Raw genomic sequence first — 14,843 nt, forward strand, 5'->3', positions numbered from 1 at the left:
CAGCACGTGGCCTTTGAGAGATCTTTGAGGACCGTCTCCTCCGGGCAGGAGATGCCTGCCCAGCACCAGAGCGCATCCCATCATACCCATGTCTAGCCAGGGTAACTGCGAGTCTGGTTTCTTTTTGGTTGTAAAAAATGCATGAGAGAAGCAGTAATTACTTCAGCTAATGTTGTTGTAGTTGTACCTCTGTTTCTTACTGCTTCTAATTTCTCCTGCTTTGGAGCACGTTTACTTCAGATGCCTAATTGAAAAATAAAGCAACTTCGGCTTTCTGAAATGTCTGGTCACCATGATTTCCATTGAGACAGCAGTCTTTTGGGGAGGGTGGGAAGCCTCCCTTACTGTGTTTGTTTATATCTTTAAACACTTCAGAATGGGGAATTCTCATTGTTAGTCATCGCTTTATCTCCTGTAGCAGCCTTCTACCCTTCCCATCTGCCACTCTGTGTAACCATGCGTGGCATCTAGCGGTGACTGCTGTTCTGAGTCCACCCTGTGCTACTGGGAGCATTTCCTAGTGCCGCGGCGTGACCAGGAAAGTCCTCATCTCGTGGCGTGACTGTGCGGGGAGATACGTTCTTTAGGTGACATCCAGAATAAAGCAAGACAGAGGAGTTGCTGCACTCTCTGAGGGAGGGAGCTGAGCTATCACTGACACGCTTGCATTATACTGCCTCAGATAAAATAGGTGGTAATTAAACCACTTGATTTTTTACAAATAAATGAGAGATTGAACAGTCAAAATTAGGGTCTTCCTCTCCATGTGTCTATGAGAGCAATTTAGTTTAATTGACTAGATGATATATATTGCTACCAAGACTCTGTAGCAGTGTGGCTTTGTGCTCATTTTTGTGTAGCTTGCATTTAACAGACTCTAATAGCTGTACAGTGACCTGAATCTAATGCTCGTGTTCTTAAAGGGTTAGGCAAGTAGGATTGTTCCACTTTGAAAGCTGGATCAATTGGTATTGCTACATATAACAAAATAACTATTGGATTTACCGCTAACCTGTAGTAAGAGTGGTATTTTCTTGGATAAGAATTTTATCCAACTGGAGAAGTCAAAATCAAGCAGCATGAGTGTATTTATATAGCTCTGAGTGTCAGGTATTTCCCAGAAGTGGGACTTTGGGGAGTTGAGACTGTCTTTATTGGGGAAAAATATTATGGGGAAATAAATATTTCTTTAACAGAAAGTATCTGGCTAAACCATATGTTTAGTGAATAGCACTGAGCTAAAAAAAAAAAAAAAAAGCAAGCAGTGTTGTCAGCTGACTTGATGTGTCTTTATTTCCTTTCATAGTCGTACTTGTGCGTGTCAAGGACTTGATCCAGAAACTTGTGGAGCGTCATTCTCATTTGGCTGTTCATGGAGTATGTATTTCAATGGCTGTAAATTTGCCAGAAGCAAAAACCCTAGGAAATTTAGGCTGCTCACTGATGACCCTAAACAAGTAAGATTTATTTTATTGTTTTATTTTCCTCCAAATACGTATTCCAATGATTTTTCAGAAGTAGAAATTAAATGTATGGATATCCACTCCTTCTCTCTCACACATGCATGCATGGCTTATCGCGCAGGCTCCCAATTAAATGTTTGGTACTGTATGACTGTAGTACTTATAATTTTTCTACTGTATGAAAACTCATTTACTCTAAATTTAAATACCCTAAAATTATCCTTAAATGCTTTTCTGTGTGCATATTTAGCTGCTCTGTGTAACTCTGTATGAAATAGTAATTCTTTCTAAGGTGCTTTGTAAGCACCAAGGCTGCACCTCAGAGATTCAATCCTTTTGCCTTGTCATAGAAAATTCTGTACCTCGGGTTGCAGTGCTTTCACACTGCTGCCTGACCAGCTGGCAACCTCGTCTTCTGTCTGCCACGCAGAATAAACTGGTTTTTCTGTGGACAGCGTGTTTTTTAAATTCTCTAGAAGGAATGAATACGCTAAAACATGATGCAGTGAAATGATACTGTAGTTGCTGCTTGTGTGTGTTAGTGATGACTTAAAGCTGAGACAGCACAGAAAATACGGTGATGGACCATGTGAAGTAACGAACCTCTAAAAAAAAAAAAACAAACCCAAATTTGTTTTATGCATTGGAAATATTTTCATGAAGAAGGAATGAAGGTGGTGTAAACTGGTAACCCCTGCCTGATGAACGTACGCTCCTCAGGGTAGCTCAAAAGTGCCTTTAGTTCTGACTGTAGATGTCTCTAACCCCACTTCCCTGTGGAACCCCTAGATAAAAGTATCACATCTTTCCTAGCACATCTGGCGTGTTTTGAGACATACTAGAGGGCAGTCAGTTACCTAGTTGTCTGAGTTACCTGGCTGATAACCTTTCTCGGCTTGTAAACTCCACTGCTGCCAGCTACAGAAAAGACTCAGCTGGTTGGAGTCCAGATAGTGGTAGAGGTATTCTTGCGTTTTTTAATGTATAGTGTACACACAATGTGAAACATTAATTGTTTCTTGGAAGAGAGAGATGTCAGTTGACTGACTAGAGCCAAATATTCCTCCCAGGTTAATGACCTCCCAGGTAATTTTTTCTTGAAAGAGTTGATGAATCATCTTTTATGCATACGTGCATGAACCCGAAATCCCTAGTTTCCTCTGAGCTGCGCTGTCCGCTCACATTGCGGGTATTCACAAACTTCTTTTGCACTTGAAGTGGGGAACTTCTGCCTCGGCAGAACAGAGCACACTCGGCCCTTCTGCCCTTCTTCTCACTGAATATGTGACTGAGACAGTACAAGCTGAAAATAGCCCTGCTTGTCTCAAGAGGGGATTTGTTTTATACATTTTCAGTTCACAGAAAAATGTATTTATTGGGCATTCTTGCATTTCAGGAATCCTCTTCCTTCTCCTTTGTCCTTCTCTGTCCTCTGTGAACCTGTGTTTTTACGTTCTCTTGTGTAATGCTGTGCATGGAGCATTCTGTGCATGTGTGTTCTCTGTAGGCTTCTAATGTTTTTATAGCATCAGCTGCAGAATCAACAAAGGCAGCAACCTTCATATGTACTGAAAGTGTAATGAAATACTGGGCTGTGTCAGATGTCTTACAAGAAAGCTCACATCTGTCTGTGCTCAGACTGCTCTCTGGGAGGCTGCAGGCTCTGTTGGTGGCAGCACCTCCTCTGAGTCTTTGAAATGGCCACCCTGAGCTCCCCTCAGACACTGAGTCAGGCACAACAGCATTCACAGCAGCATCTAGAAATGACACCCGGCTCATGAGAGCTGTCTGGCACTGCCTCTTCCCTTCACTGGTAACCTGTAAGTTTTTGGAGGAGAACGCCTCTACTACAGTGTAAAAGCAGTTGCCTAAAAGAGAAGATTATTTAACCAGGATGTTTTTTGGACGTGTGATCTAAAAGGGTGTTCCCTTATTTCTTCTTTTCTGTGGAAGTTATTTCAAAGCCTCTTTGGATTCTACAGCTGAGAGGGGATGAGGGTTGCACAGCACGCAGGTACTTCGTAACTGTCTGTGCCTGCGAGGGAAGCACGTGCACCCCTAGCCTACCGCTGTGCAAAAAGCCTCCAGCTGTAGGCAGCAGTGGTGCTCAGTAGTTGCAGTGTGCGTGCAGGGTCAGTGCATCTCAAAGAAGTGAAATTACTGGTAAATAATTATTCTCTTAATTTGATTTTGTCATTAATTTTTTTTAGCAGATACTTCTTTTAGCTAAATATTGGATATTGATGATTTTGCAGATGGCATAAAGCTAGGAGGTATAGCAAATTAAGAAGAAGATAGTTCGAAGTCCAGAAAGATTTGGATCATTTGAGGCACTGGATGGAGTGAGATGAGGTTAAGGGTGTAATATACCTAGGTAAGAATAGTACATAGGATAGATAATTAAGGATGCATTACTTTCAATGCAGTTCAGAAAAACTTGTAGCAATCAGCAGTCAATAAACTGGCTGTAGTATGAGTTAAAATTACAATATCATTTTGTAATGTAACATCACACTGAAATATGTGAAAGTATCCTTATATGTTTATATACATTCATGTTCACAATATATGGTGATAAGTAGCGATAATTTGTTACACTGTGTTACACTGCCATAGAAGCCCACTGGGCTCGTTCCATGTTTGTATGGCTTACCCCAAGGAAAGGAATATTACTTCCTAATCTAGTAGATGTTTCCATAAAATCCTGACTGTTGCACCTCCAAAGAATAAAATATTTGTCAAATATTCCTGATAAGAGTTCTGTTACAATGCTAGAAACATAGCTCTTCCCCTAAGAGCTGAAATTCATGTTAAGTGCTATTGGGAGTAACTCAGACGATTAAAAGAAAAAGAAAGCGGAAACCTAGGATTCTTTTAGCAGGGCTGTATTGACATAAATTAAGGCCCCATAAGCAAAATATTAGAAGACCTGGAGTTCCATCTCCACTCAGCATGCAGTATAATATTTATCTCCTAGATGTTACTTCTCTGTTTTGTGTACAACATACCTCGTTCCCTGACTCTCTATGTATCAGAAGGGAGAAATGATGCGGAAATTAGTTCCTTGGGTTCTGGGTTTCTTTGCCCTAGCAGATATCCTCCACTGTTACTTAGTTGGCTTATATTTAACAATTTGGGTATTAGTCATACACAAGTAGGCTTATTTGTGGTTGGTGATAAAGAGCAGCAGAAAAAAAAGCCAGATAGTAAAATATAAGATAGAGGCTGACTTGTCAGGCATCTCTAAACTGGATTAGATTCTTTTCAGGCAAATTACAAAGCTCTAAATGTTGCCTTTCTCTGCAGGAGGAACTTCTTGAAAATAATTTGCAAACTTTAGCTACTGATCTGGCTCCGGTTTATAAAAAGCTTGCTCCTGAAGCTTTCCAAAACCAGGTAGGTCTATGACATTCAGCTGGCATAGCTGTAGCTCTGAACAGGCAGCATAGTTTGAAAACAAGATGAAACCCCGAAGTATGTTCATGGGTAGAAGCCACAGACCTCACAGATGTGGTGAATCCCCTTGCTTGCTTACAGGAATTGCTTTATTTGGTTAGTTTTAAAATACTGCACCTTTCTTACTTCAGCTGATGCACAGCTGAGGTGTGCATATGTAAAAAGCTTGCAGATAATACTGTAAATAAAATGCTTTTATTATTTGAAGACATTTTGACTCTGGCTGAGCTGATTACCTTGTTGACATCCAATCCTAAGTATTGCATATTTCACAGAAATACACATGCTTTCCGATCATTCTTACTGGCTGCATTTATTCCATCACAAGTGCAGTTGTGGTTGATGGATTTCCAAGTCGCTCACTTTCAGTCCCAAGTACCTGTAGTTTATTTTACTTTTAGGTGGAAAATGAACACATGGGCCCAGACTGTCGGCTCGGATCCAAGGACGGTAGGCCTTTCTCTGGTGTAACAGCTTGCATAGATTTCTGTGCCCATGCCCATAAGGACACACATAACATGCACAATGGAAGCACTGTGGTATGTACGGGATTTTCTCACTTATACTGTTTACTGTTGTGATTACTGTGTGGTTTAAAATGCTGCTCGATTTAGTGGGGACATTTGCATGAATTTTTGAAGGTATTATGAAATTAACTGCATGTTCCTTTTTATAAATTCCCATGTTATTTGCATTTATTTTTTACTGGTCTACAGAAGTTAATCTTGTTACAGAACAGATCAAGAAAGGTGTGGGAGTGATCCTTCCTACAAAATACCTTAATTCTTGTAAGGCGCCCAGGCCTCTTGGAGAGGACTGGCCATAGGACAGATAAGCTATGCACAGTAGAGGTTTGATGTTCCAAGGCAAATAATTGTTTAACCCAGGAGCAGTACGGACTTCTGTAGAGGAATAAATAAACCAAATTCATTATTAATTTACCTCCCCCAGCCTCAGTTCTCATCAAATTCATTTTTCTTGCGCTGTGCACTTACCAGGCCTTGTGTTTGTGCAGTTGCTAGTCAGAAAGTAGACGGTATGGTATCTGGGGTAGGTGATGGAGTTAAGTGATTATACAATCTTTAAGTCTCAGTATGAAAGGAAAACCCACAGATGTGGGTTTTTTTAGATGTAGTCATTGTACCAAATACCTTGTGGGATTGCTAGTGAGAAATCAGTTGGAAATTACTCAGTTAAGTGGTCTTTTAGAAACTAAGACCATCTTTGTGAACAAAGACAATCTCAGAAAAGACAAAGTAAAACTGACAGTTTGGGGTTTTTTAGTGATTACAGCATTGCAGTGCTCTAAATAGCTAGGATGACTTCTTGTACATCAGTGGAGGTAACATTCAAGAATAATTTATTTATCGGAAGATGCATAGCTGGAAAAAAGAAATCCATCCAAAATCTGTGCCTGCTTAGAAACAGTCTTTTTAAATTTAGAAATTAAAATTCAATTATTATGTTGCTGTGATTTGAATAAAATGTTGCATTTACAAATCTACTTAACACTTAGCCTTTGTATGTAACAGCAACAAACTGACTGGAACAATTGCTTAATACAAATTGTGTGCTTGTATGTTAGGGAAATGTCCGTTGCTTTAAAGTATGGATGCAGGTCTCAGAATTCACCAGGTCCTGTATAGATTAGCTTTTTTCCCTGTAGCACTGAATGCCACTTGTATGCAGATATTTTATAAGAAAATGCTGGAAGTCTACTTTGCAAAATATTAGTAAGATGCAATGAGTACGCTCATGTGTAAGTACAATCACTTCAAAGCTTCTGAAGCATAGGAATTCAAACCTCTTAAAGATCCCAAATTTGCAAATCAAACTTCCTTTTCATGACAAACTGCCTGGTATACTTTTTAATTAAATTTAATTTAGACATTCCGAAAATAATAATTTTTTTTTTTGAAGTGCTGCATTGCCACTGAACTTAAAGACAAAATGAAATGGAAACTGAGTCTGCTACTCATTCTGCCATATTGTATCCCGTAAGTCTTAATTTATGGCCAGAAGTGGCTGGAGGGACAATTAGCCCTTCTTTTAAAGGAATTTATTGGGGAATGGTTCTGCAAACTTCTGTTTGTCTGTAGTTATCTGATGTTATTTCAGCTTCAGATTATGCTTGCTAGTGTTGGCATTTTCTTTCTATGGATTGTACGTGCTGTGTTTGCAAGTAATTCCAAATCCAAACAGCATGGAACATTGACCTGTGTAAGGTATCTCATTATGTAGGCCAGAACTTACATTGTCTTTCTGTGAAGTTCTGCCAAATTTTGTAAGTCTTACAGAACATTATTAAATTATTATAACTGCTGAAAACTATCCCTTGGAACCTGATTGTCATCAGATAGCTCGCTCATACAAATGGCTACTGTATACCTGATATTCTCTTTATTTAGATTTGGTATCTCTTTATTTTAATATACTGGCAACCAAGGACTGTATATAAATAGGAAATAGATGCAAGTATTAACACTCAACTTATATACTTGAGCTGGGGCATTTGGAAGGTGAGTTAGAGTTCAGAGTTACCTAATGACCTATATACAGCTTTCACAGGGAGAAGATTTGGGTGTGATTGATAGGGCATATAGCATTTGCTGTCCATTAGCCTATCTTGCTGTATAGGCACAGTGGTACATATGGGACGCCTAAAGCAAAGAGTTCTGTTGTTTTGGGAACAGGGTGATAGGATGTGCTGGGCTTTCTTCTATCTAGATCGGTCTGATGATGATTAAAATTAGGGTTGTTCATTTTAGCTTACAACTGAATCTGGTAATAGAATAGGAAAACTAGTGGTAAGGACACAAAAATACATCACTACGTGTGATTTTAGCATCTGTCTGGTCGCCTCCTACATTCCCATCTAGTTCCAGAAGCTGCTCTGGCTGCCTACTTAGTTTAAAATAGACTGAATTCTTACAGATCACTGGTGATAATGATGGAGGAGTCGTTCACATTGTAACTGTAACGTATTTTGTCTGTAAAATGTACTATGTGCAAGCAATACATCTAACTGAGCTGACTGCTTTCATGTCAACGATTGTTTTCTGATAATGTGGTAATAAACAGAATGAGAATTATTTGCATTGCCTTACAAACCTCAAATATCCCTAACTTTATTTACTTATTTTTCTCTTGTATTTTGTTTATTTGATTTTTTTTTTAAATGGTAGTCACACCTTACAGTTTAAAGTCTGCATGAGGTCATCTTGCACCTCGTTAGTGTAGATAAGGTTTCTTCCCTTCCTCCTTCTGACCCAAAATCTTCATTTATAAAACCTAAAGTTCCTCTAAACTGAAAAGGTTAAAATAAATACCTTACAAGATGGTATTTGTGAATGCTGCCAGCTCTATCACCACTACTTTGGCCATAAGTGACACCTTTTCATTTTCTCCCTTCATTTGTTGGTGAATCACTTTTACCACAAATATGAAAGGAATACTGCACAGTGCACCAAAAGCAAAGGGAAAACAGAATCTATTTAAGTTTTTTAAACCTGGCATAGACATGAGTTCAGCAAAGCCTTAAATGAGTTTAATGATGAGCATGGAGTTTATACTTAAAAGAATATATTGTCTAATGAGCTGCCAATAACAATTACCTTGCTCTGTCTCTTCTAGAATTTTAGAAAAGCATTCCTGTGTTTTTCTGGGTATACATGTTTTGATGATCATGTGATGATCACATACATATGTGCCTCTGAAAATAAATGAGGCTGTCATTTTTGTTAGCAGTGGGGGAATAAGTCTTGTAAATGTCTTCTGTAGATACAAGCTAGTATATAGTACATCTCAACTTAGAAAAATTGAGGATTACCATGGAGGATTTGATTTGCTGGATATCTTTCCTGGCTAGCAAAATCACACCCTGAATTTAGCAGACCTGCTTTTTGGTAAAAGAGCTAAAAATAAAAATTATTATTCCCTGTTTGCTCTGTAGTAGCATAAAAACACTCAGTAATTCTACAGAGGTGTAAACTGACATGTTTATCTGAAAGAAGCAAAAGTAATTTCTGCCTATGAATTGAGTTTTTTAAAAACCTTTTAGTCAATAAATATACATCCCTTTTTACTCACTCTTGTCTTTTAACATTCTCTTAAGGGCCACTGATGTACGTTAACAACTGCAGTGTTAGGGTGCGGTGTTCCTTGTGGATACGAAGCTAGACCGTAAATGAGCAACACACAAATAAAAGCTTTATAGTTATTAATGGAGTCTGTGAAATGGGAGTATTTTTATTTCTTTATAGGATTAGCTGCAGAGGATCATATTCCTCGTACCTGTGTGAATCCATTTACATCACTGACATACTGGGTTTTACAGTGACTAGAACAAAATGGTTAATGAAGACTTCCCTAGTTTTGTAGTGTGTATGTGGCTGTTTCTCATTTTATAGGGCACGTTGCCCCTTTTTTGCTGGATCTGAGGAAGGAGACACCAGCTGCAGTTATGTGTAATCATTGGTGCCACACAGTCTGTAGCAGGCACTGTGAAGAAAGGAAGATAAAACTATGCTCCAAGGGCAGCTACGATATAAAATTTATTATTGGCAGCAGAACCAAGTAGTGTCAATCAGCTATCCATCAACAAACTGTTCATGATTTATTAAAAAAAAAAAACCAACAAACCTCTGCTCTTCCAATAACTGACTGTATTTCTGTAGTTACAGCTCATCACGTCATTGCATATAGGTCCAGGCCTTTGCAATAAATGACAGAATGTCTCTGTGAACGGCCAGGCTGCATTCTGGACCGTGTCCACAGCGTGCTTTCTGAGCTACAGAAGTACTAGATGCTTAAACTGGTGGTTCAGATTGTAAAAGGAGAAAAGATAAAACCCACAGGGCTGTAAAGGAAGGATTTTTATTATTGTTCCTCACGTTGTGAAAACGGAGAAACATTAGAAGTTCTCTCGACTAGCCTGCGAGCTCCCAGCCAGTGGTTTGTGTGCCATACCCATGTTAGAGCGTATGGTGCAGAAATGCTGTCTGACAACACTTCTGTCTGTGTAGAGAGCGGTCAAAAGGAAAACACGTTTAGGGTTCCCTTCTCGGCCTCTCAGACTTAGCGCGCTTACTGCAGGGTATAACGGGCCAAGAAAATGACACAGCTTCTCAGCTGCAAAGGAGAAGCCACGTTGTTTGTATCTGTAACGGTGAGCAACGATGATGCAGCGGCACCTCAGAGTCCCAAATGGCTCCCACTGCTTTCCACCTGCCAAGGGAAGATGAGCGTAGGAAACTTGATTCCGTCTTTCGAGTTCAGAAAGGCTGTTTGACTGCTTTGCTGAAACTTGGGTTGAAAACATCTGCTCTTATGCCACAGTGGAAAAGGCTGCATCGCTTCTACGTGTGAAGTTCAAGAGGACAAAGGCAGATCAGAGTCCTAGAATAATGCACTGGGAGCTGCGTGGCTACTCCCTGGAGATCTGCGGAGGGAATTTCATTGTGTTCATGGGTGCACAATTTTACAATGATATCACTAAACCCAGAATAGGTAATGGTTTTGATCACCAAGCACACTGGAAACTAAACAAACCACTTGGCCAATGTTTTCTTTGGCTTTCGAGCATCCTGGATGATTTAGCAGCGTGTTCTGGAAAAAGTGCTGAGAGCAGCAGGATGTGCAGCTTCACTGTGTAACTGGGCTTTAACACAGCCCATGATTTTCTCATGTTCAGGTTTAATTTTGGTCAGTTTGCAGCACAGTATCGGTACCAATAGAAAAAATTGCTTTTAACTTCTTGATGATAGCTTCCCTTTGTTTCTTAATGGAATGTTTTGCATAGATTTGAATATTAGAGTGGCTTCTGAAATAGATGCTTCTCATTTAGTGGATTATGCTACTTCAGCTGTAAATTGCTAGCTTATCTCTAGGGCCTTAATTTACAGCTGGCTTCCCCGTAACATTAACTTTGCAGTTATCCACTTGCCTTTGTGTCCTTCCTTTTACGTTAAAATATATTATGGGGGACACTGACCTTGAGATCTTACATATATTAAATTTGCTGTCATGGCATTTAGGTTGTAGGTGTACTGGTCCTCAGGGTTTTAACGTAATTTTTAATATACATTAATTTCTTAACTTTGTGTCTTTTAACTCAGTATTTTAATATAGTGTGTGTGATGGAGTTGACTTTACTTTGAGCATAGTTGTGCTAATGTACTGCAGCCCTCATCTTTAAATTCCTCAAAACAGTTCTTTAGCTTTCTTGTTCTAAAGAGGGTGTTGGCTTTGTGATAGTGACAAATACTCGTTTTTGCTTAAAGTAAGTTTTCTTTCAACCAGTACGAGCTTTGATTTTTGTCTCTGCTTGTATGCTCCCCCCTGGGCCAAGCATTGTGAAAATGCAGAGCTAATCTACCTTTGTCTACTTGTAAGTCAGGTGAAAGATGATTAATACATTTTTAAGAGTAAATCTTTTTATGGAAAAGAATAAATCCAATAAATGTACGAGATCAGTTTTCCATGAAGGTGTCTGGTGAAATGCTTGAAAATTTAGAACTCTAAATTGGATGAGAGTCTAAATTTTCAAAATAAGCAAGATTGTGGATTGAATCTTCAAGATTTGGACATTTTTCAGACTAGTGCATGGATCCGGACATGGGCTGGACAGAACATTTTAAAAGACAAGTGAGAATCACGCAGTTTCTGATGAGGACAAGTGGGAGCTAGGCTCCTCCATGCTTACTTTATTACTGCTTTTGTTTTCAGTTTAGAAGGGGAGGATGTGCTGGGCTTTCTAAGAAAATGAGTTGTATGGATTTGTGCTCTCTATATGTTCTATCCTCTTTCACCCTTCCAAATAACTTGGAATCTGCAGCCATATTTCAACCAGATTTCACTGAACTTTGCAGAAACTGAATTGGCTTGGGAGATTTTTAAGTTCTTGTTCCGAATTGTGAAATTTCCCTGTTGAGTGGGGGAAACTGATCCTGGTTAGCTCCTCCGTTGAGGAGGTGGCAGGGCCCTCACAGCCATGGCCCCAGGTTAATCCGTGAGCACTTACTGGGCTGGTAGCTGTGTTGGGCCCTGCTTCTGCTGGCTCGTGCCCAGCCGAGGTGCTGGCTCGTGCCCAGTGGAGGTGGTAGTGGAGCACAAAAGGGAGCAGGGATAACGATGCTGGGGTTGGGTGTGGGGGAGCGCGGGGATGGAGAAATCCATAGGGAACCAGGCATCATTCGCTGCTCATGGAACAACTTGTTGTTTTTTCTAAATCTTCCTCGTAGTCCAAAGGCTGCCCAGTAGAGGTAAGTACGCATGGAGCAAGCACATCAGTAAACGCTACTCATCAGCTTCTAATTGCCCCTCACTGTGCCTTCTTAAGAGCCCTTCTCTCGATCCTTTCAAAATGCCACCTGAACAGCTCTTTTCCTTTGTCTGTGCCCCTCAAATTTTCTCCTTTTGCTGCTCTGCAACTGTCAAGCTTTGCATATAGCTATTTATAAAGCCCTAACCACCACCTTACTGATTTAGGATTTTTAGTTTGTGATTCTGTAATTTTATTATTCTGGAAATAATTGTGTGATGCTTTTATGTGAAAGCTGTGCTACAAAATAAAAAATGTTTGGGTTGTTTTTCCCCTTAAGTAATAATATTATTCTTCTCCCCTGGAACGTTAGGCATGGTGACCAGATTCTGGGCAATTGGATTAACAGTTTATGATAGGCATCACATTCAGCCTACACAATGATGGAATGATAACGTTTCCGTTTAGGGAGTATCATCTCATCCGTGGATGGCGCTCACGTTCCTGTATGTGCGTAGTTAGTAACTCCCTGTGAAACAGCAGCTTAACTAAGCCATGATGTTAATGCATGGCTTTCTAGTAATGTGTAGTGTATTGTGAAAAACAGTAGTCGCTTACAAATGTCATCGATAAAACTATAAGTGGCGTGACTGTTTGTACACTTGTTCGTACGTGTAAAGCTATCACCATCCCTTGGAAAGCACAGAATGAAACCAGCAAGCATACTGCTGGGTTTAGCGCTTCTTTGAAGTGAAGGGTTAACACTAATAATGGCCGGAGCTCTGGAAGTGCTAAAAATCATAAGTACTGCAAAGGTTCAGCAGTGATTCAGAAAAATTATAGCAAGAAAACTGTTGCAATGAGTTCGAATATTTGTCCACATTTCTGGTGTGCCCTTATCAAACTGGCTGTAACCAACATGCTCCTCTTGGCTCCAGTATCTCACAACACATAATTTAATAAGAGAAAGTAGGTCAGTGACCTAAGAGAAACCAAACATGTGCTGGGTCTGGTGGCTTCATAACAGCAGGTGGTCAGAGTTGGGGAAGGGTGTTAATTTAAGAAAATGTGTATGAAGGGGGAGTTAGAGCTGAGATTTGCTAAAAATACAGCAGTATGAATAACGGTTTGGGTTTTTTTCATTTGCCAGCCAAAACAAAAAAAATAAAACCAGGTCCACATCATAGAAACTTATTGTTCAATCCAAAAATAATGTTTTCTTTTTTTCGTATTTTTTAGTCCTTAAAAATGAATCTGAACATCAAACATGTATAAAAACAAACAAACAAAAAGCATGCTTAGGAATTTACAGTGTATTTACAGCTCAGGATTATTCACCAAGGTTGGCATGTATTTGTGGATAGTGTGAGTTGAGCCAAAGTTTCATTTTTCCTTACTCCTCAGGTACCGATGATTTTTGTGCAGCATCATAAATCCAACAAAGTATTTGTCAGATGTTTCCATTTGAAAGACCCGTAGCACTGAGGCCATCAAATAGGAGAAAACAATGAGGTCTAGGATGACTGCTTAAATATTTAAATAGCTTGTGTATTTTATGTATGTGGTTGTATTTGTAAATGTTTCTGTTCTTGCCAGGTCTGTACGTTAACGAAGGAAGATAACCGGAGAGTGGGGGTGATTCCAAGTGATGAACAGCTCCATGTGTTACCTCTTTACAAAATTTCACAAACAGATGAATTCGGCACCGAAGAGGGACTGGAAGCGAAGATAAAAGCCGGAGCCATACAGGTGCTCACAGCCTTTCCCAGAGAAGTACGAATGTTAGCGGAGCCTCTCAGAGCTACAAAGAAAAAGAAACCAGACACAAGGAGGACCCCGACTGAAAAGCAGTCACTAATAGATAAAAAATACTCAACGCCAGTAAAGGTGAAAACTGAAGCCCCAGAAACCCTTGGCAACACTTTGCATTGTTTAGGTGAGTGATGCTTACTAAATTCTGCCAGTCTCCTCCCATACTATGTGTTACCTCTTACCCATCGGAGGGCAAAGAAAAGCTCCTTCATACTCAGTTTTATAAAATACTTGTATATTCTGCATCTAATGGGCCAGTGTGCCAGTCACCACAGTCAATATTCTCTCTTGGCACAGGAAAAAAAAAACAGGTGATTGCCCAAAAATAAATTTGTGGTGGTGTGTTAGCACCAGTGAAGTATTTCCAAGTTTCCCCATTCTAATAAATAATAGCAATAGGATCACCTTGAAATACCGTTGTAGGAATGTTTCTCTAAATAACAGACGTTAATTTCTCTCATCTGAAAGTACAAGAACTGTGTTACCCACTTCATGTGAAAGACAGTCGCACTTTCTCAGAATCGGAGTTGACGGTAGCTTCCTGTGGATGGCGTGGATACTGTTGCAAGGGAAAGAGGTGTGCAAAAGAACCCCAGGTTTCATCTTGTAAGACAGGGCTTCTCAGATTGGTCCTTGAGATACTGTTAGCAAGGGCCGGAGGGGTGGCATGTACCAGCAGCTAGGTAAAAGGTGTGGCTTGTTTTTTCTGTTACAAGATTACTATGGCCAGAGTCTTGTGCTACAGTATGGGTTTGTGCCGTGCAGAGTCGTGACTTCACTGAGCTGTGTGGAGGCGCTTTTGATTTTATGGGTCAGATTTTGGACCGGTACTTCAGAGGACAGAACTATGG

The 14,843-nt window shown here is 39.9% G+C and overlaps 1 protein-coding gene across 1 annotated transcript in view; it reads left to right on the plus strand.

Annotated features, from left to right (window-relative positions):
• TET1 (tet methylcytosine dioxygenase 1) overlaps positions 1 to 14,843 on the plus strand; it is a 61,714-nt gene that overhangs the window by 39,988 nt on the left and 6,883 nt on the right. The window contains exons 7-10 of the mRNA XM_086752767.1: positions 1,307 to 1,457; positions 4,770 to 4,859; positions 5,321 to 5,458; positions 13,777 to 14,116. Coding sequence (XP_086608893.1) covers positions 1,307 to 1,457; positions 4,770 to 4,859; positions 5,321 to 5,458; positions 13,777 to 14,116 — 719 coding nt within the window. The remainder of the gene's footprint in view (positions 1 to 1,306; positions 1,458 to 4,769; positions 4,860 to 5,320; positions 5,459 to 13,776; positions 14,117 to 14,843) is intronic.

Source organism: Chlamydotis macqueenii, chromosome 7, assembly GCF_036417535.1.
Source record: "Chlamydotis macqueenii isolate bChlMac1 chromosome 7, bChlMac1.mat, whole genome shotgun sequence".
Classification (NCBI taxonomy): Eukaryota; Metazoa; Chordata; class Aves; order Otidiformes; family Otididae; genus Chlamydotis; species Chlamydotis macqueenii.